At 41.7% G+C, this 27,794-nt stretch overlaps 1 protein-coding gene across 1 annotated transcript in view; it reads right to left on the reverse strand.

The window, feature by feature from the left end:
• LOC139387298 (calsyntenin-2-like) overlaps positions 1-27,794 on the reverse strand; it is a 278,601-nt gene that overhangs the window by 138,580 nt on the left and 112,227 nt on the right. Inside the window, exon 2 of the mRNA XM_071133412.1 lies at positions 16,202-16,324. Within this exon, the coding sequence (XP_070989513.1) occupies positions 16,202-16,324 (123 nt within the window). The remainder of the gene's footprint in view (positions 1-16,201; positions 16,325-27,794) is intronic.

Genomic DNA, 27,794 nt, shown 5'->3' on the forward strand with positions numbered 1-27,794 from the left:
AATAATAGTTACCTCAGTCTTGTCTTGATTTAGCTGGAGGAAGTTGTGAGCCATTCAATTATTTCAATCACTAATACAGTCTAATAATTTATCTGTGGAGCTCAAATCTTGTGGTGACACAGAAATGTAAAGTTGTATATCGTCTGCGTAGCAGTGGAAATACTGTGATTTCTTATAACGCTGCCAAGGGGTAACATACAGAGCATTCGGACCCCTTCACTTTTTCCACATTTTGTTTCAGCCTTATTCTAAAACGGATTACATTTGAACAAATTCTCATCAATCTAAACCCAATGCAGCATAATGACGAAGCAAAAACAGGATTTTATAATTTTGTACAATATTAGAAATAAAAAACAGAAATATATTATTTACATAAGTATTCAGACCCTTTGCTATGACACTCGAAATCGAGCTCAGGTGCATCCGGTTTCCATTGATCATCCTTGAGATGTTTCTACAACTTGATTGGAGTCCGGCATGTGGTAAATTCAATTGATTGGACATGATTTGGAAAGGCACGCAGAATATTTTGATGTTTGGATGAAAAACGTACCCAAATTAAACTGCCTATTTCTCAGGCCCAGAAGCTACAATATGCATATAATTGTCAGATTAGGATAGAAAACACTCTAAAGTTTCCAAAACTGTCAAAATATTGTCTGTGAGTATAACAGAACTGATATTGCAGGCGAAAACCTGAGGAAAATCCAACTAGGAAGTGCCTCTTATTTTGAAAGCTCTCTGTTCCATTGCATGCCTTCTCTCCATTTAAAGGGATATCAACCAGATTCCTTTTCCTATGGCTTCTACATGATCTGAACAGTCATTAGACATAGTTTCAGGCTTTTATTCTGAAAAATGGGCGAGAAAGATCACATCGCATCAGTGGATGGCTGAGTGCCAGCAGCGTTTTGCATGCGCCAACAGAGTGGAGCAGACATTTTCTCTCTCACTCCTTCTGAAAAAGCTAAGGTCCGGTTGAAATATTATCGATTATATATTGTAAAAACAAACTGAGGATTGATTATAAAAAACTTTGACATGTTTCTACGAATACTATTTGGAATTTTCGTCTGCCCCGTCGTGACCGCTTGAGCCTGTGGATTTCTGAACATAACGCGCCAACCAAATGGAGGAATTTTGGATATAAAAATTATCTTTATGGAACAAAAGGAACATTTATTGTGTAACTGGGAGTCTCGTGAGTGCAAACATCCGAAGATCAAAGATAAGCGATTCATTTTATTGCTTTTCTGACTTTCGTGACCAATCTACTTTGCTGCTAGCTGTTTGTAATGTTTTGTCTGCTGAGAGAGATGTCCTTACATAAACGCTTGGTATGCTTTCGCCGAAAAGCTTCTTTAAAAAAAAAAAATCTGATACACCAGGTGGATTAACAACAAGCTAAGCTGTGTTTTGCTATATTGCACTTGTGATTTCATGAAAATGAAATATTTTCAGTAATTTAATTTGAATTTGGCGCTCTGCATTTCAGCGGATGTTGACGAAAATGATCCCGCTGACGGGATGGTGCATCAAGAAGATAAGGTCCCACAGTTGGGGGGCATGTCAGAGCAAAAATCAAATCATGAGGTCGAAGGAATTGTCCGTAGTTCCGAGACAGGATTGTGTCGATGCACAGATCTGGAGAAAGGTACCAAAAAATGCCTGCAGCATTGAAAGTCCCCAAGAACACAGTGGTCTCCATCATTCTTAAATGGAAGAAGTATATAACCACCAAGACTCTTCCTAGAGCTGTCCGCCCGGCCAAACTGAGCAATCGGGGGAGAAGGGCTTTGGTCAGGGAGGTGACCAAGAACCCAATGGTCACTGACAGAGCTCCAGAGTGGGAGAAATTACCCAGATACAGGTGTGCCAAGCTTGTAGCGTCATACCCAAGAAGACTCGAGGCTGTAATCGCTGCCAAAGGTGCTTCAACAAGGTACTGAGTAAAGGGTCTGAAAACTTATGTGACTTTGATATTTCAGTTGTTTATTTTGAATACATTTGCCAAAATGTATAAAGATTGGTTTTTGCTTTGTCATTGTTAATTATTGTGTGTAGATTGATGATGGGAAAAAACAATGTAATACATTTTATAATAAGGCAGTAAAGTAACAATGTAGAAAAAGTAAAGGGGTCTGAATTCTTTCTGAATGCACTGTATATAAACTGAACAGTACTGGACCCAAACCTTGTGGAACGCCACACGTGGTATCTGTTTTTGAGTTATGTTCAGCAAGGGTGACAAAAACCGGTTGACCGGTTAAATAGGTCCTCAACCAATTTAGAACCGGAAAAGCCAACCCACCTCTCTAGTCTGTCTAGAAGGACATCATGGTCAACAGTGTCGAATGCAGCACTTAAATCCAAAAGTACAAGGACAGAGAGTTTATGGCATCTGTGTTAGCGCTAAGATCGTTTACCACTTCAATTAAGGCTGTCTCTGTGCTGTGGTGGGCACGTAAACCAGATTGGAACTTTTTTTTAAACAGTTGGCACGTAAAATAATAATTTAGCTGTTTGAATAACCATTTCTCCAGAATTTGAGTCACCTCCTAAGTATATTTTTTTCCAATTTCCGCCTAGAATGACATACCCAAATCTAACTGCCTGTAGCTCAGGCCCTGAAGCAAGGATATGCATATTCTTGGTACCATTTGAAAGAAAACACTATGACGTTTGTGGAAATGTAGGAGAATATAACACAATAGATCTGGTAACAGATAATACAAAGAAAAAACAAACCGTTCTTTTGTATTTTTTTTGTACCATCATCTTTGAAATGCAAGAGAAAGGCTATAATGTATTATTCCAGCCTAGGTGTAATTTAGATTTTGGCCACTCGATGGCAGCAGTGTATGTGCAATGTTTTAGACTGATCCAATGAACCATTGCATTTCTGTTCAAAATGTTGTATCAAGACAGCCCAAATGTGCCTAATTTGTTAACTTCTTTGGGACCAGTGTCCCTTCCAAGGGATGGTTGAGCTAACGTAGGCTAATGCGATAAGCATGAGGTTTTAAGTAACAAGAACATTTCCCAGGACATAGACATATCTGATATTGTCAGAAAACTTAAAATTCTTGTTAATCTAACTTCACTGTCCAATTTACAGTAGCTATAACAGTGAAATAATACTATGCTATTGTTTGAGGAGAGTGCACAATTTTGAACATGAAAAGTTATCATTAAGAACAGAAGGTTGGAGATTGGCCGAAAATTGCTAAGAGCTGAAGAATCTAGATTAGTTTTCTTCAGAAGGGGTTTCACCATAGCAGTGGGGAATGTGCCTGTGAACACTTCAGATATGCAATTAAAAACTGTTTTGAAGAAGGTAGTGGGGATAAGATCGAGAAGACAGGTACAGTAAAAGGCTTAAGTTGTGTTTTCTCTTTCCTGAACATGCATTATGCAACCAGGAAAAATAACTCCATAATGCCTTGGCGTGGTAGACTAGGGCACATATCATCAAACTTCTCATCAGGTCTTGCTTGACTGATACCCAGCCTAATATTTGTTATCTTATCTCTGAAATAGGCCGCAAACTCATCACATTTAGATGTAAAGGAAAGTTCAAAGGTTTGCGGGGGAAGGATTTATCAGGCCATCAATGGTTGAGAAGAGCACTCTCAAATTATTCAGAATATTAGTGATCATGTTCGAAAAATGAGCCCGTCTGGCATTTTTAATTGCCTTGTTATACCGTACCAGTCAAAAGTTTGACACATCTACTCATTCAAGGGTTTTTGTTTATTTTTACCATTTTATACATTGTCGAAAATTAGTGAAGACATCTAAACTATGAAATACCACATATGGAATCATGTAGTAACCAAAGAAGAGTTAAACAAATCCAAATATATTTTAGATTCTTCAAAGTAGCCACCGTTTGCCTTGACAGCTTTGCCTTCTTTCAACCAGCTCCACCTGGAATGCTTTTCCAACATTCTTGAAGGAGTACCCACATACGCTGAGCACTTGTTGGCTGCTTTTCCTTCACTCTGTGGTCCAACTCATCCCAAACCATCTAATTTTGGTTGAGGTTGGGTGATTGTGGAGGCCAGGTCATCTGATGCAGCACTCCATCATTCCCCTTCTTGGTCAAATAACCCTTACACAGCCTGGAGGTGTGTTGGGTCATTGTCCTGTTGAAAAACAAATGATATTCCCACTAAGCCCAAACCAGATGGGATGGCATATCACTGCAGAATGCTGTGGTAGCCATGCTGGTTAACCTTTCTGGCGCAGGGGTTCCGCTAGCGACCCACCTCGACAACATCCGGTGAAATTGCAGAGCGCCAAATTCAAAATACAGAAATAGTCATAATAAACATTCATAATAAATACAAGTGTTATACATCGGCTTAAAGATTGACTTCTTGTTAATCCAGCCGCTTTGTCAGATTTCAAAAAGGCTTTACGGCGAAAGCATACCATGCGATTATCTGAGGACAGCGCCCCGCTTACAAAAGCATACAAACATTTTACAACCAAATGACAAAAGTCAGAAATTGCGATAAAATTAATCCCTTACCTTTGAAGATCTTCATATGGTTGCAGTCACAAGAGTCTCAGCTACACAATTGTTGGAGGAAATTATAGTTTAAATGATTAATTATGTATACATTTAGCTTAGAACCATTTATTTTAATACTATTATGTTATGGTATGAAATGTATGGGTTCTTGGTTAAGCTGTTACTGAAAATGTAAGTAAAACAAATTAATTGTCTGTACCTTGCGGGTTTAAGGGAGAGGGATGGCATATCTCTTTAGACAGATTTGAATGTTTGTTTTATGAGGGGAGTAGAAGACAGTCTCCAGACCTGAAGACACTGCGCTATTGTGTGGATCGGAGAGAGTGTGAGAAACTGATGACGTCATTTTCAGTTTATAACCTGTGGAAAAATGTGTATGTAACCAGTACTCTCTTGAATTAAACGCTATTACCTGACTTTTAAGACTGGTCTCGATCTATTTCATGCATAAATGATAAACTTACAACTTATTATGAAATAGAGAAAGAGAGTGAATTTGGTTTTGGCTACAAAACATATAGGAATTTAGAATTCCTCTAACAACAATACATGTTTGTTTTGTTCGATAAAGTCTCTCTTTATATCCCAGAAACTTGTTGGCGCATTTTGTTCAGTAATACACTGGCTCAAAGGCGGTCAAAACATGCAGACGAATACATCCTAATAGTACCGGTAAAGTTTGTCGAAACATGTCAAATGACGTTTATAATTAATCCTCAGGTTGTCAATTGTCTAAATAATTGATCATATTTCAACCGGACAATAGCATATTGAATAGAAAGGAAAAACAACGCACACCATTCAGCTCTGCATTCTTCCCCAGTCCACTGACAAAAAGGGTCTCATTCTTCTTCATTTTTCAGAAAACAAGCATGAAACTATGTGTAAAGACTGTTGACATCTAGTGGAAGCCATAGGAACTGCAATCTGGGTCCTAACCCATTAGATACTCTACAGGCATTCAATTCAATAAAAAGATCCCACTTCCTGGATGGATTTTCCTCAGGTTTTCGCCTCCATATCAGTTACAGTATGTTATACTTACAGACAATATTTTGAGTGTTTTCTATCCAAATCTACCAATTATATGCATATCCTAGCTTCTGGGCCTGAGTAACAGGCAGTTTACTTTGGGCACACTTCTGATCCAGACGTCGAAATACTGTCACCAAGCCATAAGAAGTTAAGCGTGCCTTGAATTCTAAATAAATCGCAGACAGTGTCACCAGCAAAGCACCCCCACATCATCACATCTCCTTTTATTTTTATTTCACCTTTATTTAACCAGGTAGGCCAGTTGAGAACAAGTTCTCATTTACAACTGCGACATGGCCAAAATAAAGCATGCTTCACGGTGGGAACCACACACGCGTAGATCATCCGTTCACCTACTCTGCGTCTCATGAAGACACGGAGGTTGGAACCAAAAATCTCACATTTGGACTCATCAGACCAAAGGACAGATTTCCACCCGGTCTAATGTCCATTGCTCGTGTTTCTTGGCCCAAGAAAGTCTATTTTTGTTATTGGTGTCCTTTAATAGTGGTTTCTTTGCAGCAATTCGACCATGAAGGCCTGATTCATGCAGTCTACTCTGAACTTGAACTCTATGAAGCATTTATTTGGGCTGCAATCTGAGGTGCTGCTAACTATAATGAACTTATCCTCTCAGGGCCTTCCTTTCCTGTGGCGGTCCTCATGAGAGCCAGTTTCATCATAGCGCTTGATGGTTTTTGCGACTGCACTTGAAGAAACCTTCAAAGTTCTTGACTGACCTTTATGTCTTAAAGTAATGATGGACTGTTGTTTCTCTTTGCTTATTTGACCTGTTCTTGCCATAATATGGACTTGGGTCTTTTACCAAATAGGGCTATCTTCTGTATACAAATCCACAAATTAACTTTTAACAAGGCACAACTGTTAATTGAAATGCATTCCAGGTGATTACCTCATGAAGCTAGTTGAGAGAATGCCAAGAGTGTTCAAAGCTGTTATCAAGGCAAAGGGTGGCTACTTTGAAGAATCTAAAATATATTTTGTTTTGTGATATATTTTCTTGGTTACTACATGATTCCATATGTGTTAATTCATAGTTTAGATGTCTTCACTATTATTCTACAATGTAGAAAATAGTAAGAATAAACAAAAACCCTGGAATGAGGTGTGTGACTGGTACTATATATGCCAAGTTGCTTTCTCAGAAAATCATAATGGATCTGCAACTTTCTCCACAATTGCCTTTCTGTAATTTCTCTTAAGTTGATTTGTTTTCAACATCATTGGAGCTATGGCCATTAATAGCTATGGCTATTAATTTGCTATGAAAGTTATCAACTAAATCATCACAAGAGGAAGACAGAATAGGTGATGGTGTATTGTTTATACACAAAATAAAATATGTAGCAACTTCAGAGGTACGATAGCCCAGTAAAGTCCATACAGTTCAAAAGATTAATAAATTAAATCGCCTTGGAGTCAGTTTCTTCAACATGAATATTCAACATGAATATTAAAATCGCCCAACACAATGATTTTATAATAGTTCTCAAGGACAATAGACAATAGTTCAGAAAAATCTGTAAAGAAAGTGGGGCATTGCTTTGGTGGCCTATACAGAGCCAGGACTGGTGGCTGACATTTAAACAGTATAGCATGATGTTCTAAAGATCCAAAGTCGCCAAATGAAATGTCCTTACAGGTGAGAGCATTCGTAAAAATAGAGATGGTCCTCCCACCCATTTCCTCTTTTCCGATAGAGTATGAAAAGCTGTAGTCTGGGGGATGCTTCAAAAAGAATGGCACTACAGTCTGAAGACAGCCATGTTTCTGCGAGAAACATGCAATCAACTTTGCACCCAGTAATTTAGCAGTATATGGAAACAGCTAGCATGCCAGTCATTCCTTCAAACTGCACGCAGACATACAAATTGTATACATGAGATTATCGGACTCTGGGTAAGTAGGAAATCTTGCACTATCCTTTACGTTCAGTGTGACAAGTTACAACATACAGTTTAAGTCGGAAGTTTACATACACTTAGGTTGGAGTCATTAAAACTTGTTTTTCAAATTTCTTGTTAACAAACTATAGTTTTGGCAAGTCGGTTAGGACATCTACTTGTGCATGACTACTTTGTGCTGTCATCTACTTTGTGCTATCTCCTAGAGATTAACATACTTTGGTGCAGTGCAAATCCATCCTAGAACAACAGCAAAGGACCTTGTGAAGATGCTGGTGGAAACAGGGACAAATGTCCACAGTAAAACAAGTCCTATATCGACATAACCTGAAAGGCCGCTCAGCAAGGAAGAAGCCACTGCTCCAAAACCGGTATAAAAAAGCCAGACTACGGTTTGCAACTTCACATGAGGACAAAGATCATACTTTTTGGAGAAATGTCGTCTGGTCTGATGAAACAACAATAGAACTGTTTGGCCATAATGACCATCGTTATGTTTGGAGGAAAAAGGGGGAGGCTTGCAAGCCGTAGAACACCATCCCAACCGTGAAGCACGGTGGTGGCAGCATCATGCTGTGGTTGTGCTTTGCTGCAGGAGGGACTGGTGCACTTCACAAAATAGATGGCATCATGAGGGAGGACAATTATGTGGATATATTGAAGCAACATCTCAAGACATTAAGTTAAAGCTTGGTCACAAATGGTTCTTCCAAATGGACAATGACCACAAGCATTCTTCCAAAGTTGTAGCAAAATGGCTTAAGGACAACAAAGTCAAGGTATTGGAGTGGCCATCAGAAAACATTGACCTCAAACCTATAAAAAATGTGTGGGCAGAACTGAAAAAGCATGTGCGAGCAAGGAGGCCTAAAAAGCTGACTCAGGTACACCAGCTCTGTCAGGAGGAATGGGCCAAAATTCACCCAACTTATTGTGGGAAGCTTGTGGAAGGCTACCCAAAATGTTTGACCCAAGTTAAACAATTTAAGGCAATGCTACCAAATACTAATGGAGTGTATGTAAACTTCTGACCCACTGGGAATGTGATGAAAGAAATAAAAGCTGAAATAAATCATTCTCTCTTCCGACTTCAACTTTGTATTTGTGGCAAACAGAGCGAGCCCTGCCACTGCATGCTCCTCATCAGCTCCCTACAGTGCTGCAGTGGCTCGCATCAGTTATATTTCCCCTGGACCTCCCCAGCAAAGAGCACCAGACACCATCCCGCTTCCTTTGCCACCTCTGTTCAAAAAATCCTATGTGAAACACTAATATGTGTCTCTTCCTCTCTCTCTCTCTTTGTGTCTCTTTCATTGTTTTTCACAGGCCATGTCCGAAACCTGTCTTGCCTACTACGTACTTTAACTGCAAACTGTGTACTAATCGAGCTATGTACTATTTAGAATGTACTGTTTAGTGAAAACAAATGCAGCAAGCAACCAATAACAGCATATTAGGTTAATCTTACTGCGAATGAGTCATTTAACTGCTGATGATCAGCTATAGTCACACGTGGGTCTCGAAATACCATTATTTTCCTCAATAGTGTGCAGGGAATTCTATTAGATGAAAAGCCGAAATGAGTATGACATCCTGGCAATTAAAGCATAATACATTTAAAAAATGTCACAATATAAAACAAAAACATTTCACATACCCCAAATTCCTACTATTTCTTTTCAAATTCTGACAGGATATAGAATGAATGATTCAGGAAAAGAGTCAGTTAGAGTGCTTTTGGAAAGTATTCAGACCCCTTGACTTTTTCCACATTTTGTTACGCTACAGCCTTATTCTAAAATGGATTCAATTGTTTTCCTCATGAATCTACACACGATATTCCAGAATGACAAAGCAAAAACTGTTTTTTGTATTAAAAATAAAGTACATATATATATAAAAAAAAAATGAAATATCACATTTTCATAAGTATTCAGACCCTTTACTCAGTACTTTGTTGGAGCACCTTTGGCAGCGATTACAGCCTTGATTCTTTTTTGGTATGACGCTACAAGCTTGACACACCCTGTATTTGGGGAATTTCTCTCATTCTTCTCTGCAGATCCGCTCAATCTCTGTCAGGATGAATGGGTAGCATTGATGGACAGCTATTTTCAGGTCTATCCAGAGATGTTCGATTGGGTTCAAGTCCGTGCTCTGGCTGGGCCACTCAAGGACATTCAGAGACTTCTCCTGAGTTGTCTTGGCTGTGTGCTTAGGGTTGTTGTCCTGTTGGACGGTGAACCTTTGCACCAATCTGAAAAATGTTTGTTTGATATTATGTTACATTTTGGAAATGTATTATGCAGTAATTTTCAGGTTTTATACTAATTTTGTCTTTTCATCTTGTAGAATTTGCTGCACACTATTGAGGAAGATAATCGTATTTTGAGACCCATGTGTGTGTGACTGTAGCTGATAATCAGCTGAGGGGACACACTCTGAGCGCTCTGGAGCAGGTTTTTATCAAGGATCTCTCTGCACTTTGCTCCGTTCATCTTTCCCTCAATCCTCACTAGTCTCTCAAACCCTGCCACTGAATAACATCCCCACTGCATGATGCGGCCACAACCATGCTTCACCGTAGGGATGGTGCCAGGTTTCATCCAGATGTGACGCTTAGCATTCAGGCCAAAGAGTTCAATCTTGGTTTCATCAAACCAGAGAATATTGTTTCTCATGGCCTGTGAGTCCTTTAGGTGCCTTTTTGAAAACTCCAAGCTGGCTGTCTTGTGCCTTTTACTGAGGAGTGGCTTCTGGAACTCTGGAGCTCTGTCAAGGTGACCATCGGGTTCCTGGTCACCTCCCTGACCATGGCCCCTCTCTGCCGATTGCGGTTTGGCCGGGTGGCCAGCTCTAGGAAGAGTCTTGGTGGTGCCAAACGTCTTCCATTTAAGAATGACGGCGGCCAATATGTTCTTGGGGACCTTCAATGCTGCATACATTTATTGGTACCCTTCCCCATATCTGTGCCTCGACATAATCCTGTGTTCGGAGCTCTAGGGACAATTCCTTTGACCTCACGGCTTGATTTTTGCTCTGACATGCACTGTCAACTGTGGGAACTTAAATAAACAGGTGTGTGCCTTTCCAAATCATGTCCAATCAATTTAATTTATCTCATCTCTTGGATGACCAATGGAAACAGAATGCACCTGCACTCAACTTCAAGTCTCATAGCAAAGGGTCTGAACACTTATGTAAATAAGGTATTTCTGTTTTCAAAAATAAATTGAAATTTGCTAAATGTTCTAAAAAACTGTTTTTGCCTCATTATGGGGTATTAAGTGTAAAAAAAACAATATTTAATCAATTTTAGAATAACGCTGTAACATAACAAAATGTGGAAAAAAGTGAAACGGTCTGAATCCTTCCTGAATACACTGTAACCCATGGGAAATCGAAAGAGGCATTTGAAGTGTCCAGAATTTCAATCACACCAGTCTACTTAAGAAATTGGAGTAATTAGCCAACCAGGCTGCCTCAGGGGCAAATCATTGATTATTCAGTGCTAAACAATATCCAATTGGAAGTTCAGACGTCCAATCGAGACATCCAATGTTGAATAAACTACTTTATTATTATTATTGAAAGGGAATAATTCTGTCAGCAGACATTAAATCTCCTCAGAAAAATATACAATAAAATGTCAGTTGACAGAATTATTATATTTTACAAGAGAGATACTTCAACTGTTGTTATGACATCCTATAGTGTAGTTTGTGTATTTTACTGCTGTTACTGCCCACGTAATCCACATGATCCCGATCATTACTCAGGATCATTATATGATCGTTCAAAAATCCTTTGAACATCTTGTCAACAATAACAAGTATCAGTCTAAGCATCTGTTTGATATATGTGTACATGTGTAAAGTCTGGAAATCTATAGATTCCCCACTGCACATTTATCGTAGCTGTTACAGTGTGTGTGTGCGTGTGTCTGTGTGTATGTGTTTGCAAGCACATACATTTGCACCCACAAGTGTGTGTGCGTGCGCACGTACTCATGCATGTGAAACGTGCTAATGTGATTCGCAGACATTAACATCCTCCACCTTAAATGATTCAAATTATATGCCTCATGGGACCATGTGCCACAGGCATTAAAACATTAAAAACATCATAGCTGTGTCTGAAATGGCTATATTGACGACGTAGTGCACCCATAGGGCTCAGGACAAAAGTAGTGCACTAAATAAGGAATATGGTGCCACTTTGGATGGAGCCCATAAGACTCATCAACAGTCTATTAACCGACAAACATGCAGATAAGGATTTTATTGAAAGGTGGTGTTTAATCATGCTGTCTTCATAATCAAACCACGTGGGAATATGATACTTTAACTGTTGCGTGACAAACACTTGGCACAAATAGCCTGAGCTGCCAAGCTGAAAATTTGAAGTGGCATGGTGTGGTTTGAAAACAGTGACACTTATGAGCAGTGTAAAAATGTAGCCCCCAAAAATGTCAAACAAATTAATTTCCACCCCGTTCATTTTGCCTCATGGTTTATAAATAAGTCGTTTTTTGAGGGAGGGTAGAAAGTATCAATTATGGTTGTTGTTGTTGAAATTGAATTTCTCTAGTCTGAAACTGTGTGCATTTGACAAATTTCATTTGAGTGTGCATTCTCCTTACAAATGCACAACTTGTCATCCATAGCCACTGTCAAGGTTCTTTCATGATAACAAGACAAGTTTCTCTCCTCACTCTATTCCTCATGTTCACTTTCACTCACTAATTACCATTTCTCTCGCTCATTTCCCTCTCACTCTCTCTCACACACACACACACACACACACACACACACACACACACACACACACACACACACACACACACACACACACACACACACACACACACACACACACACACACACACACACACACACACACACACACACACGAAACCATCCTCTTTCTCTAAACCGCTCCCGATACTCTTTTTGTTCTCTAACCTTGCATGTGTGCGTGTGTGGAGGGGGAACTAACTTTACAGGGGGAACAATACGGAATGAGCATCATCCTGTAGGAGAGATGAATGGACGAGAGGACTGGCGTAACTGCCTCTTTTCCTGCGGTCCCCCCCCCCCCCCCCCCCCCCCCCCAGTCCCCAGTCACATCCCTCGCACTGATTTGATTGAGAACGCTCTGTGCATACACAAGACCCACGCTCCTCCTCTCCGCAGGGGCATGGTCACGGCTCGCCCAAATAACCATTCATCTCCTCTCGTTCCTGTCTCACCATATATCATCGACTTTAGGCTCATCATTCTTTTACATCAAAGTGGAGCTGCTGTGAGAGGAGGATAGGGGGAGGAGGAAGGAGGAGGGAGGGATGGAGGAATGGCAAAGCACTTAACAATCCCCGTCCATGTTCCCACAGAGCAATTAATGTGGTGCCAGAACGACGGCCCACTCCTTTCTCCACAGAAACAAAACCAGAATGGATGAGGGAGAGCAAAGCTGCATAAGTCACTGCCTGCTGCGGCTGCATGGGCTGGCTGGGCATTGAGGGAAAGAGAAAGAAAGGAGAGAGAGAATGGCTGGGATGAAGAGAGAGAAAATCAGGGGGAATGCGAGAAAGAGAGAAGGAAAGAGGGAGGGAGGGAATGGGGGAATGAGAGGAAAGGAGAAAGACAATGGTAGAGTGAAGAAGAACGGCAATAAGCGAGAGAGAGATAGTGAAGGAGTGAGTGAGAGAGAGAGAGAGAGAGAGAGAGAGAGAGAGAGACATGGGTGGAGAAATAGAGAGGAATGAGAAAAATGCAAAGGAGAACCCTAGACAAACAGAGTTGGAAAGGGCAAGAGTGAGACATGGAGAATTGAGGAGATTGAGAGAACAAAACCCGAGAAAGACAGACTAGGACAGAGTGTCTTTTCTGCCAGCGTTTTTTTCGAAAATCTCCTTGGTAGCCATTTTATGGGTTTCATTCATTAGCTAGGCGCCACGGAAAAGATAGGGAGAAATATCACAAGTCACCAAAAAAATAACACATCACCACTTTCCCTCTCCGTTGATATTTTACCAGTGGTGACCTTCTGGAGTCACAGAGCAGATTGTTAATCACAGAGATAAATATTCACAAACCATTGGGTTTTTTGTTGACGCTTTTGTTGCTTAACCATTAGAATTTCACTGGCTTGGTCTCGGAGTTGGTTGCTGAGAGTTTGAAATGTGTCCCTAAACCAGCTCTGCCCTATATGCGGAAGATACTGTTAGTGAGAAAATGAATTGATTTAATTTTAGAATAAGGCTGTAACGTAACAAAAATGTAGGGGAAAAATCAAGGGGTCTGAATACCTTTCGAATTCAGTGTACATACAAGCGTTCTTAAAAAAAGTTATGAATGTATAGTCTTGCATGTACTCTGATTCAAACCATTACAATGTTTTGAAAAGAAATTGTAATAGAAAAATAATGGCACCTAACATCAGTTCTCCACAGCTGTCAAGAGTGAAAATTAATTAGAGCTATTTTAATTTAAGGATGTGTAAAGCAGTACCTATCACAAAGCCTCCTCGTTTTCCCGGGAGCAAAAAAAACCCACACTGTCTAATTATAAGTCACATGTCACTGTCACCTACCTGTGTGACACTGTGATTTAACTTCAGTCACAAGCCAGAGCCATGCACTCAACTGCAGGCCTATCATCATTTGATAGTGTATGTATTTAGGGAGAGGGTAGATGTTTCCCATACAGTGCATTTGGAAAGTCTTCAGACCCCTTGACTTTTTCCACATTTTGTTACCTTGCATCGTTATTCTAAAATTGATTAAAACAAATTTTCCCTCATCAATATACCCCAAATACCACATAAAGCAAAAAAACGTTTTTTTAGAAATATTTGCAAATGTATTAAAAATAAAAAAAACAGAAATACCCAGACCCTTTGCTATGAAAGTCCAAATTGAGCTCAGGTGCATCCTGTTTCCATTGATCATCCTTGAGATGTTTCTACAACTTGATTGTGACCCACCTGTCGTATATTCAATTGGTTGGACATGATTTGGAAAGGCCCACACCTGTCTATATAAGGTCCCACAGCTGACAGTGCATGTCAGAGCAAAAACCAAGCCATGAGGTCGAAGGAATTGCCTATAGAGCTCTGAGACAGGACTGTGTCGAGGCACAGATCTAGGGAAGGGTACCAAAAAATGTCTGCAGCATTGAAAGTCCCCAAGAAAACTGGCCTCCATTGTTCTTAAATTAAAGAAGATTGCTGCCCGGCCGAACTGAGCAATCGGGGGAGAAGGGCTTTGATCAGGGAGGTGACCAAGAACCCAATGGTCACTCTGACAAAGTTCCAGATTTACTCTGTGGAGATGGGAGAACCTTCCAGAAGGACAACAATCTCTGCAGAACTCCATAAATCAAGCCTTTATGGTAAAGTGGCCAGATGGAAGCCACTCCTCAGTAAAAGGTACATGACAGCCCACTTGGAGTTTGCCAAAAGGCCCCTAAAGGATTCTCAGACCATGAGAAATAAGATTCTCTGGCACGATGAAACCAAAAATGGGGGGTAACCAACTCTTTGGCCTGAATGCCTAGTGTAACATCTGGAGGAAACCTGGCATAATCCCTACGGTGAAGCATGGTGGTGGCAGCGTCATGCTGTGGGGATGTTTTTCAGTGGCAGGGACTGGGACACTAGTGAGGATCGAGTGAAAGATGAACGGAGCAAAGTACAGAGAGATCTTTGATGAAAACCTGCTCCAGACCGCTCAGGACCTCAGACTGGGGCGAAGGTTCACCTTACAACAGAACAACGACCCTAAGTACACAGCCAAGATAACGCAGGAGTGGCTTCGGGACAAGTCTCTGAATGTCCTAGAGTGACCCCGCCAGAAGTTTTTTATTTTTTATACATTTGCAGAAATGTCATTATGGGGTATTGTGTGTAGATTGATGAGGAAAAAATTTTAAATACATTTTTAGAATAAGACTAATGTAACAACATTTTGAAAAAGTCAAGAGGTCTTTCCCAATGCACTGTATAACCACATATCTAAGATGACATGACCTGGAAATGCCATGTAAAGACTGTACACTGTATTCCTTGAAATATACTTAAAGTAAATTTGCCCTTTACCACAAATGTAGGATGCCCTTGTTCTGCTGATACTTTGCATCCCCCTAAAGGTTAAGGTTAGGATACGAGATAGGGTAAGCTGATCCCAGATCAGTGGATAAGGGCAACTTCTGCCTCAAGCATATCATGGATATTCAAGGAGCATGGAAGATGTCCAGGGTATTTCCATGTCATGTCAAAGGGGACTAATATAGTTGCTCAAGGGGTATCAGTATTTAAAGGTATCTCAATAAGTTTCTCCCCTCTCCAGCAGCTCAGGTTATAACTCTTTTTTTCCCTCCTTTTTTTGGACAGTCAGACCAAGGAAGTGTGAATGTTTGTAGATAACAGTGCCTTGTGAAGGAATGTATTCATAAATACACACTACCTTTCAGGCACAGACCGGGCTGTTGAGATGTACCTCTCAAAGTGAGGAAAGAGTATGAGTGCATTCTGGGTAGGAAGACACTCACGGAAGTCAGCCCAGTTATGCCAATCAACCGCAGCCTCACATGAACAGCTATTACTGTGCAGCATGTCAGTGAAGCACCCTGAGCCCACAGCATCAGGTTCCTTGAAGGACGTTTAGGATGGGAAAACAGGGAAGTTGTGTCTCTACCTGCGTAGGGGACAGGGGCGTCCTTGTCCAAGGCCACCAAGGGAGGGTCCAGCAGGACGGTGTCCATGTTCTCCGTGATCACCCCATGGTACGACGTCTCGATCCACGGCTTGTGTTTGTTCACTGTGGAGAAGAAAGAGGAGAATGGGGAGATAGAGAGAAAGACGATGTCAGATGATTTTTTTAGGTTTGCCCGGCCATGAAAAGAATAGCTAAACAGTACTATCAATAACCATGAAGCTAATATGCATAGACAGCTCTATTTCTCTCTCTAACATACCGAGGGATATGATATCGCTCTCCCAACCAGTATTCATGAGAAACACACTAAACTATCTGATTTTGGGTCCTGGCGATGTTGCTTTTGTTTGCCTCACAGGTACAAAAGCTGTTACAAGCCCTTGATCAATGCCCACAGCTAAACAGACTAAACTGCAACTTAAATTGCCCACAGGCAATGCTCAATTGGGGTGACTCTTTCGATTTAGTTTGCAAATACAGTCAGGTTATCCTTAATAAAGACGAGAAAAAATAATAATAAATTATACAAATACTGAGCTGTATTGTATGCTCAAACAATTTGAACATATTATTTTATACTAATACAATTGCTTAGAGATAGAGATTTAATTCAACAAGTAATACAACAACCTCAAAAAGATAGGGATGAAAAGGATTGGTACCCCTGTTTTCAGTACTCCAGCACCCTCCCCTTGTGGCGATAACAACAGGCTTTTTCTAAAATGTTTTATGAGACTGGAGAACACATTGGGAGTTCCATACTTCAAGTTAATGATGCCTTTGACCTTAACAAGGGCCCCAGGACCAGTGAAAGCAAAACACCCCCATAACATCAAAGATCCACCTCCATATTTACAGTAGGTACGAGGTAACTTTCTGCATATGCTTCCGTTTTGCAACGTCAAACCCACTACTGGCATGCGTGGCCAAAGAGCTCTATTTTCATGTCAGAATTTATAACTGTATTCTCCCAGACACAGTTTCTGGAGAACGGTTGACATCTCTATCTGAAGCCACAGACAGTTGTGGCCACTCACTCACTCAGTACCCTGCTGTGTATAAAGTACAGTTCATCTCTGTAGAGCTCCCTCGACTCAAAGGAAACCACTGACCGAGTCCCAATGACACACTGAACTCCTACGCAAGTGCAGACAGAGAGCGAGAGAGATGGAGAGATAGAGCAAGCTAATAGGCCATTCAATACACCAGGAGATTACTTTTAGATGGGTGCTGACAATCCACTGCAATTTAATGACTTCCTCGAAACCCACCACGCAAATACGCTGACCGAATAAACTAAAAGCTTTTCAAACTTTAAGTTCAGAGACACACACGCACACGCGTTGTGTATTCACACACATACAGTACGCTCACACATGCGATCATGTACATGCACACTAGTGCACACACACACACACACACACACACACACACACACACACACACACACACACAAAATCTCTTCTGAAAAAGTTCTGGAAGCTTTGCGCCCGTTTGACCTTTCAATCCGAGGAAAAGGAACAGTTTGCTTCATTCTAATGAGCAGATGACATGTCTAGCTGGCACTTTTCACCCCACTCCTAAACATCCTGGTCTCAATTTCGATGTGGCCTTATCCTCTATGGGATCGGTGTCCCTCCACCGGGATGGTTGAGCTAATGTGCACTAATGTGATTAGCATGAGGTTGTAAGTAACAAGAACATTTCCCAGGGCATAGACATATCTTATATGGGCAGAAAGCTTAAAATCTTGTTTATCTAACTGTCCCGGAGTGAAGGGCGGCTCCGGTAGCTCCTGACTGACGTGTGGCTCCGGCAGCTCCTGACTGACGGGCGGCTCCGGCAGCTCCTGACTGACGGGCGGCTCCGACAGCTCCTGGACAGGAGGGAGGCTCTGGCAGCTCCGGACAGGAGGGAGGCTCTGGAAGCACTGGAAAGGCGGGAGCACCTGGAGGGAGGAGACGGAGAGACAGCCTGGTGCGTGGGGCTGCCACAGGAGGCCTGGTAGATGGAGGAGGCACCGGATGGACCGGACTGTGGAGGCGCACTGGAGGTCTCGAGCACCGAGCCTGCACAACCTGTCCTGGCTGGATACCCCCTGTAGCCCGGCAAGTGCGGCAGGGTGGAACAGACCGCACTGGGCTGTGCTGGCGAACCGGGGACACTGTGCATTCTGTCTCCTAGAGATGAATGTACTTTGGTGCAAAAAGTGCAAATCAATCCCAGAACAACAGCAAAGGACCTTGTGAAAACGAGTCCTATATCGACATAACCTGAAAGGCTGCTCAGCGGTGGTGAAAGTGGTGATCCTAACTGACCTAAGACCGGGAATTTTTACTAGGATTAAATGTCAGGAATTGTGAGAAACTGAATTGAAATGCATTTGGCTAAGGTGTATGTAAACTTCCGACAAATATTTTCATTTGGAATTTGGTATAAATGTTGTCAGTAGTTTATAGAATAAAACAAAAATCTTCATTTTACCCAAACACATACCAATAAATAGTAAAAACCAGAGAAACTGGTAATTTTGCAGTGGTCTATTCATTTTTTCCAGAGCCGTATATATATTCTGAACAGGAACAAAGGATTGATCACATCACACCGATGTAGACCAGAACACACACACACACACACACACACACACACACACACACACACACACACACACACACACACACACACACACACACAGAGTCCTAATGAGAGGTGTGTGACTGGTTGAAGTTTTCAACAAGCAGGTCTATTCTGGGCTCAGGTTTTGACAGTTCAACACTGAGGTCATGCTCAGCATGGAGTCTGTTTCTGTACTTGTTTTTAAAGCACGCCAGAGTTGAGAACCCTGACTTGCATAGGTATGTGGTGCCAAACTGGATCAGAACATCTACTGCTTTCTCAGTCAGGCAGGAGACCACTTCCTGCAGTAGATGAGCAACACAGAACTGTGTGAGTGTGTTTGCCTCAGAAAGCATCTTGCTTCAATCGGTTTATTCCAGTTCAGTATAAAAATGATTACTTGTATTTTAACCGCAACAGTTCCAACCTAGACTTGTTTTCAACAATTTCAAAGTAAGATGTACAGTAGGCCTGATCATTTTTAATATTCATCTCTACTGTTCTTAGGGTTGCACTATCAGTAGCTAGCTAGCTTGCTTTGGCTAACGTTAGCTAGCATATTAGCTGTGGACAAGGGGATTGTTTGAAAGAGAAACTCACATCGACAACTATAAGAGATAGTACTCCCTTATTCCTGCTTATCATCCATCACCTGTTAGCTGTCGTTCTGCCCCTCAGCAAGGCAGTTAACCTACTGTTCCTGGGTTAAATGCGGAAGACACATTTCAGCCCCCTTGATTCGGGGGCTGTATTCGGCCCACTTGAACTTTGCGACCTTTTGCCACATTTCAGGCTTCAAACATAAAGATATAAAACTGTATTTTTTTGTGAAGAATCAACAACAAGTGGGACACAATCATGAAGTAGAACGACATTTATTGGATATTTCAAACTTTTTTAACAAATCAAAAACTGAAAAATTGGGCGTGCAAAATTATTCAGCCCCTTTACTTTCAGTGCAGCAAACTCTCTCCAGAAGTTCAGTGAGGATCTCTGAATGATCCAATGTTGACCTAAATGACTAATGATGATAAATACAATCCACCTGTGTGTAATCAAGTCTCCGTATAAATGCACCTGCACTGTGATAGTCTCAGAGGTCCGTTAAAAGCGCAAAGAGCATCATGAAGAACAAGGAACACACCAGGCAGGTCCGAGATACTGTTGTGAAGAAGTTTAAAGCCGGATTTGGATACAAAAAGATTTCCCAAGCTTTAAACATCCCAAGGAGCACTGTGCAAGCGATAATATTGAAATGGAAGGAGTATCAGACCACTGCAAATCTACCAAGACCTGGCCGTCCCTCTAAACTTTCAGCTCATACAAGGAGAAGACTGATCAGAGATGCAGCCAAGAGGCCCATGATCACTCTGGATGAACTGCAGAGATCTACAGCTGAGGTGGGAGACTCTGTCCATAGGACAACAATCAGTCGTATATTGCACAAATCTGGCCTTTATGGAAGAGTGGCAAGAAGAAAGCCATTTCTTAAAGATATCCATAAAAAGTGTTGTTTAAAGTTTGCCACAAGCCACCTGGGAGACACACCAAACATGTGGAAGAAGGTGCTCTGGTCAGATGAAACCAAAATTGAACTTTTTGGCAACAATGCAAAACGTTATGTTTGGCGTAAAAGCAACACAGCTGAACACACCATCCCCACTGTCAAACATGGTGGTGGCAGCATCATGGTTTGGGCCTGCTTTTCTTCAGCAGGGACAGGGAAGATGGTTAAAGTTGATGGGAAGATGGATGGAGCCAAATACAGGACCATTCTGGAAGAAAACCTGATGGAGTCTGCAAAAGACCTGAGACTGGGACGGAGATTTGTCTTCCAACAAGACAATGATCCAAAACATAAAGCAAAATCTACAATGGAATGGTTCAAAAATAAACATATCCAGGTGTTAGAATGGCCAAGTCAAAGTCCAGACCTGAATCCAATCGAGAATCTGTGGAAAGAACTGAAAACTGCTGTTCACAAATGCTCTCCATCCAACCTCACTGAGCTCGAGCTGTTTTGCAAGGAGGAATGGGAAAAAATGTCAGTCTCTTGATGTGCAAAACTGATAGAGACATACCCCAAGCGACTTACAGCTGTAATCGCAGCAAAAGGTGGCGCTACAAGTATTAACTTAAGGGGGCTGAATAATTTTGCACGCCCAATTTTTCAGTTTTTGATTTGTTAAAAAAGTTTGAAATATCCAATAAATGTCGTTCCACTTCATGATTGTGTCCCACTTGTTGTTGATTCTTCACAAAAAAATACAGTTTTATATCTTTATGTTTGAAGCCTGAAATGTGGCAAAAGGTCGCAAAGTTCAAGGGGGCCGAATACTTTCGCAAGGCACTGTAGTTGTACAACTAACTAGGTATCCCCCTTCCCCTTTTCCTTAAAATGACAATAATGCCTTGCTAGCTGACTTCCACTTCCACCGTCGAAGCACCGTTTCCTGAGGCATTCCGCCCTGTTCTGAATAACTTCCTGGGTTTACTGTCATGCTGTGGATATTTGGTCAGGATGTGTAGTTATAATTTGATCCCTTTGAGAGACTCATAACTAAATCACTTCCCCACACAAAACACATTGTGGGCGCTCTTCAATATTTCTCAACGTTTGCATTAAGCCAAGGTGAGAGAAACTCGTCGCTGTATTTGCGTTTCATTTGAATTGAAATCAGTCAGAACTTGTGGCTAGCTTGAGTCCAATGACAGCAGGGATTAAGGCCGAGTGGGAATGACAAGTCAGTGGCTGACAGCACATCACATGCTGCTGAACAACAGCACTGCAGTGTGTGGGTCGTGGATGAGTTCTTTAAGAAAAACCGCAGAAATAGATCTGGTAAACCGCGAAGCACACGGGCTTCTCCCACCCACTCGCGCAGCTGTCAAACTGATCGGAGACACTAAGCAAACAGCGCATCGAACAGAGAGTGCAGTTGCACTTGGACAAATCAATTCCAGATATTAATGAAATAATAATACATTTACTCTGATACGTCGCGACACATACTTGTAGAAAGGCTGCTGTAGACAAAGGCAATACAGAAGCTTCAAAATGAGGGAAAAAAAGGAATTGTGCAGTATTACTAACAAAAAGATGAAATGTCAAAATGTGTATCAAATCTTACAGTAGTGCATACATACTATCATCAAAATAACTGGTTATAAAGTGGCAGAATTATCTGTTAATATTGAATGTTTTGAGAACACCTTCTGGGTAGTTTGTGTTTGACGTTAAGGGAATGTTCTCTTGGAAACAATCCTTGCACGTCACTGGAACATTCCCATGGAAACTTAGGTAATGACCTCATGGGACCCTTATTAAGGGAACATTCTCTAAAGTTGTGGGAACATTTGCTGTTAGCTGGGATCACTCTGTTACCGTGAAATGGTCCCGTACAGACAGACACAGAATAGTCAGAGTGTGCTGCGACGGAGCGGATGGCTCGTCTCAGACTGGGACGGCAGTGGAACGTTTGGGGTCATTTAGTTCCACAAAAGGGTGAAGTTTCCCAAATATACAGTAAAAGGTTGGTGTCTGGTTTTGATGGGAGTATTCTTGCAGCATGACTCAAGGGTATGAGGTGAAAAGTAGCAAGCTTAAATATTTCAGTCAAGAGCATGCCCAACAGACGCCGTGGTTCAGACAGTAACATCCTATTCTGGCAGACCATGTCCACACTGACACAGTGCATCTTCAGCCAGTCCTAAAGTAAGTTCTATGGGTGGCGATTTCAATTTCTGGCGTAACCTCTTACGTTCATTTTAGCGCACTAACTCTCCAAACACACACACACACAGAGACAGAGAGACAGAGAGACAGAGAGACAGAGAGAGAGAGACAGAGAGAGAGAGACAGAGAGACAGAAAGACAGAGGGAGAGAGAGAGAGAGAGAGAGAGACAGAGAGACAGAGAGACAGAGAGACAGAGAGAGAGAGAAAGAGAGAGAGAGACAGAGAGACAGAGAGACAGAGGGAGAGAGAGAGAGAGAGAGAGAGACAGAGAGACAGAGAGACAGAGAGACAGAGAGACAGAGGGAGAGAGAGAGAGAGAGAGAGAGACAGAGAGACAGAGAGACAGAGAGAGAGAGAAAGAGAGAGAGAGACAGAGAGACAGAGAGACAGAGGGAGAGAGAGAGAGAGAGAGAGAGAGAGAGACAGAGAGACAGAGAGACAGAGGGAGAGAGAGAGAAAGAGAAAGAGAGACAGAGAGACAGAGAGACAGAGGGAGAGAGAGAGAGAGAGAGAGAGAGACAGAGAGACAGAGAGACAGAGAGAGAGAGAGATAGAGAGAGAGAGAGAGAGAGAGAAAGAGAGAGAGACTTTTGATGCTCTTTCTTCCAACAATAAGTACTAATGGCTACAAAATACTCAAAATACTCCCCACCCACCCCCCCACTAAACCGCATAAAAACATAAACACACAAAAACATCAAAATTCCCTCACAATCTCATTACCAGTAAGAGAGAAAGAGAGAGAGAGAGAGAGAAAGAAAGAGAGAGAGAGTGAGAAGAATATGACTGAGCAATACAGACACGCAGAATTCTGCTGGGAACAGTATCTTGTTTTTGTAGACTTCATTATTTATCCAGCAACCCCCCAAAAAATTACATTATATCCACGTTTTAAGCGTGTCTAATAAAACCCCGTCAAGCATTGGGGAAGGGAACAGAGCGTGTGCAAATCTGCGCTGCGACCTCCCTGTGCCCTCATATAATGAAAGCTCCAGTCAGCATTCCAACTGGTAATTAAAACTAGAGACACACAACGCGAGATCGCCGGGATGGATGGAGAATTTTACAGTGTTTCCCCAGAATGATGCAACACTCTTATTAATCTGTGACCAGATGACACCCTGCTGTAATGTTGGGCTTTGTAACCTGGCAACATGGGATCAGGACATGTACATACTGTATCAGCAGTATAAGAGAGAAGGGGGAGAGAGGGGAAGAGACAGGGGGGGAAAGGATGGAGGGAAAGACAGCGAGGACAGAGAAGAGGGATGGAGAAAGAGGGGAAGTGGATTGAGTAGCGAGAGAGATGGAGAGAAACAGAAAGAGGGAGAGAGGATTTGTTTTGGGATAATTGCATTGTCTAATTACATTTCCCTTACACCTCTGCGTGCTATTTAAACTTTGTGCATCATGCTGATCAACAAACGCAACCTTTCCAGGGTATAACCATGACTCTCTAATTAAGACTTAATACAAAGAAATCAATGGTTTATTGCAGTCTGCTATGATGGGAACAGTGTTTATTATTGCCTATGGGCAATGCCATTTAAATCGTTGGTCTCTAGCAGCTACAGGTACGTTTAAAGGAATAGTTCCTGATTTTGGCAATTAAGCATATTATCTACTTCCCCAGAGTCAGATGAACTTGTTGATACTATTTTTATGTATCTGTGTCTAGTATGAAGGACGTTAGAAGTCGTGTTGCGAGACAATGCTAACTAGAGTTAGCACAATGAATGGAAGTCTACGGGAACAGCTAGCATGCTAGCTGTTCCCATAGATTTCCAAGCATTGTGTTAACACTAGTTAGCAATTGCACTAACGCTACTTACCATCTTCCTTCAAACTGCAGTCAGACACATAAAAATGGTATCCATGAGTTCATCTCACTCTGGGGATGCATGATTCTGAGCTGTAGCGAAATGACTCCCACACTTGATCTCACCTCCAACCACTGGGAATGGAGATGTTCTCTTGAATGCAACACATTGCACAGTGATATGCATAAGGGAACACGGATTATGGTACTTGGCTCATCGTGCTCTAGCAACTCCTTGTGGCGGGCCGGGCGCCTGCAGGCTGACTCCGGTTGTCAGTTGAACGGTGTTCCCTCCGACACATTGGTGCGGCTGGCTTCCAGGTTATGAGGGCGGGTGTTAAGAAGCGCAGTTTGGCGGGTCATGTTTCGGGAAAACACATGACTCTACTTTTGTCTCCCGAGCCCGTTGAGGAGTTGCAGCGATGAGACGAGATCGAAATTGGGGAGGAAAAAGGGGGTAAAATACCCCCAAAAAATACTCCTTATGTACTCCTAATTACCAGCTTCCATTCAGTCAGTGCATAAAATCTCTTCGCCAGGCCAAATAGATACCTTAGTCTTGATAAGGCTATTTGTGATGTGCCATCCAGTCATGTGATGTTTGCATGAACTTCTCTAAAGGCTTTCCCCCAAAAACGCTCTGATTAAATGTTGACTGCAAAGTAGGCTGACCTGACAATGATTTCTATCAATGGGGAGGGCATTTTTTTTGCTCAATTGAAAAAGGGGCAACTACACCCTTAAATATACACTAACATTCAAAAGTTTGTGGTCGCTTAGAATGTCCCTGTTTTTGAAACACTTGTCAATTAAAATAACATTGAATTGATCAGAAATAAAGTGACATTGTTAATGTTGTACATGACGATTGTAGCTGGAAATGGCTCACTTAAAATGGAATATCTATAGAGGCCCATTATCAGCAACAATCACTCCTGTGTTCCAATGGCATGTTGTGTTAACTAGTCCAAGTTTATCACTGTAAAAGGCTAAAGCCTTAAACCCTTTTGCAATTATGTTAGCACAGTTGAAAACTGCTGATTAAAGAAGCAATAAAACTGGCCTTCTTTACACTAGCTGAGGATCTGGAGCATCAAAATTTGTGGGTTAGATTACAGGCTCAAAATGGTCAAACTGAACTTTCTTCTGAAACTCGTCAGTCTATTCTTGTTCTGAGAAATGAAGGCTATACCATGCGAGAAATTGCCAAGAAACTGACGATCTCATACAACGCTGTGTATTACTCGCTTCAAAGAAAGCGCAAACTGGCTCTAAACAGAATAAAAAGAGAAGTGTGAGACCCCAGTGGACTTCTGAGCAAGAGGACAAGTACATTAGTGTCTAGTTTTCATTAAATAGTACCCGCAAAACACCAGTCTCAAAGTCAACAGTGAAAAGGTGACTCTGGGATGCTGGCCTTCTAGATATTTAGTGTACTACACAAAGTGTAAATGATGAAAGTACCAGCCCAAACTATACGCAAGTATACCAACTCTAGTGCAGGATTGACCAGTAAATCACAGAACGTAAGGATAAGCAAATCCCCATGTCCAAATCGACTATCCTATAGTCCAATGGCTCCTTATAGCTGCTGTAACAGTATAACTTTAGTCCGTCCCTCTCCTCGACCCAACCTGGGCTCAAACCAGGGACCCTCTGCACACATCAACAGTCACCCTCGAAGCATCGTTACCCATCGCTCCACAAAAGCCGCTGTCCTTGCAGAGCAAGGGGAACCACTATTTCAAGGTCTCAAAGCGAGTGACGTCACCGATTGAAATGCTATTAGCGCGCCCCACCGCTAACTAGCTAGCCATTTCACATCCGTTACACTTCCATGAAGCTAAAACTAAACCAATCAGACTGGTGTCTGACCTTATTCCCAATGGGACCATTAGGGATCCAATTCATTACTCAGTTCTTTAACAGAGGGAATGTCGACTCAGATACAGTCAAGCAAAAAATAAACCTAAAGACTAATAGAAAAAGAGTAATTATGCATATTGACTCCAGACGCAGCAATACTTTCACATTAAGCAGAACTGAGTGAGTTGGCAGAAGCCCGGAGTAAAGATGCTTCCCACTCTGCACTTCAGTGCTCTGTGTCTGCACATCTACAGGCACATTACAATTTGTATTTTTTAAGGATCCCCATTATCTGCTGCCAAGGCAGCAGCTACTCTTCCTGGGGTCCAGCAACATTAAGGCAGTTATATACACCATTTAAAATATTACATTTCATAACATTTCACCCAATACATTTAGTGTTCCCTCGGGCCACTACTCCACTATCACATACTTAGTGAGTGTAGTGGGTGTCTTATCATTGTATGTGTGTCTTCACAGTCCCCGCCGTTTCATAAGGCGTGTTGTGTGTTTTAAATCTGATTCTACTGTTAGCATAAGTTACCTGATGTGGAATGGAGTCCCATTTAGCCATGACTCTATGTAGTACCATGCGCTTCCCATAGTCTGTTCTGGACTTGTGGATTTTGAAGAGACCTTTGGATGACATGTCTTGTAGGGTATACATGGGTGTCCGAGCTGTGTACTAGTAGCTTAAAACAGACAGTTCGGTGCGTTCAGCATGTCAACATTTCTTACAAAAACAAGTAGTGATGAAGTCGATCTCTCCTCCACTTCGAGCCATGAGAGATGCACATGCATACTATTAATGTTAGCTCTCCGTGTACATTTAAGGGCCAGCCGTGCTTCCCTGTTCTGAGCCAATTGTAATTTTCAGAGGTCGCTCTTTGTGACATGCCTTGTTGATAGTGCTGTTAATAAAAGCAGAGCAGCGCATTATTTTGGACAGACTTCTCCCCATCTTAGATACAGTTGTATCAACATGTTTTGACCATGACAGTTTACAATGCAGTTTAGTCACCTCAACTTGTTCAATTTACACATTATTTATTACAAGATTTGTTGAGGTTTAGGGAATAGTGAATGATTTGTCCCAAATACAATAGTTTTTTCATTTTTGAAATATTTAGGACTAACTTATTCCTTGCCACCCGTTCTGAAACTAACTACAGGTCTTTGTTAAATGTTGCAGTGATTTCACTCACTGTAGTAGCTGAAGTGTATAGTGTTGAGTCCTCCGCCTACATACACACTGGCTTTACTCAAGGCCAGTTGTATGTCATCAGTAAAGATTAAACAAAGGGGCCTAGGCAGTTGCCCTGGGGACTTCCTGATTCTACCTGGATTATTTTGGAGAGGCTTCCATTAAAGAATACCCTCTGTGTTCTGTTAGACAGGTAACTCTTTATCTGCAACATAGCAGCTGGTGTAAAGCCATAACACATACTTTTTTTAATCAGCAGACTATGATCGATAATGTCAAATGCCGCACTGAAGTTTAACCAAACAGCTCACACAATCGTTTTATCATCA

This window comes from Oncorhynchus clarkii, chromosome 28, assembly GCF_045791955.1.
Source record: "Oncorhynchus clarkii lewisi isolate Uvic-CL-2024 chromosome 28, UVic_Ocla_1.0, whole genome shotgun sequence".
NCBI lineage: Eukaryota > Metazoa > Chordata > Actinopteri > Salmoniformes > Salmonidae > Oncorhynchus > Oncorhynchus clarkii.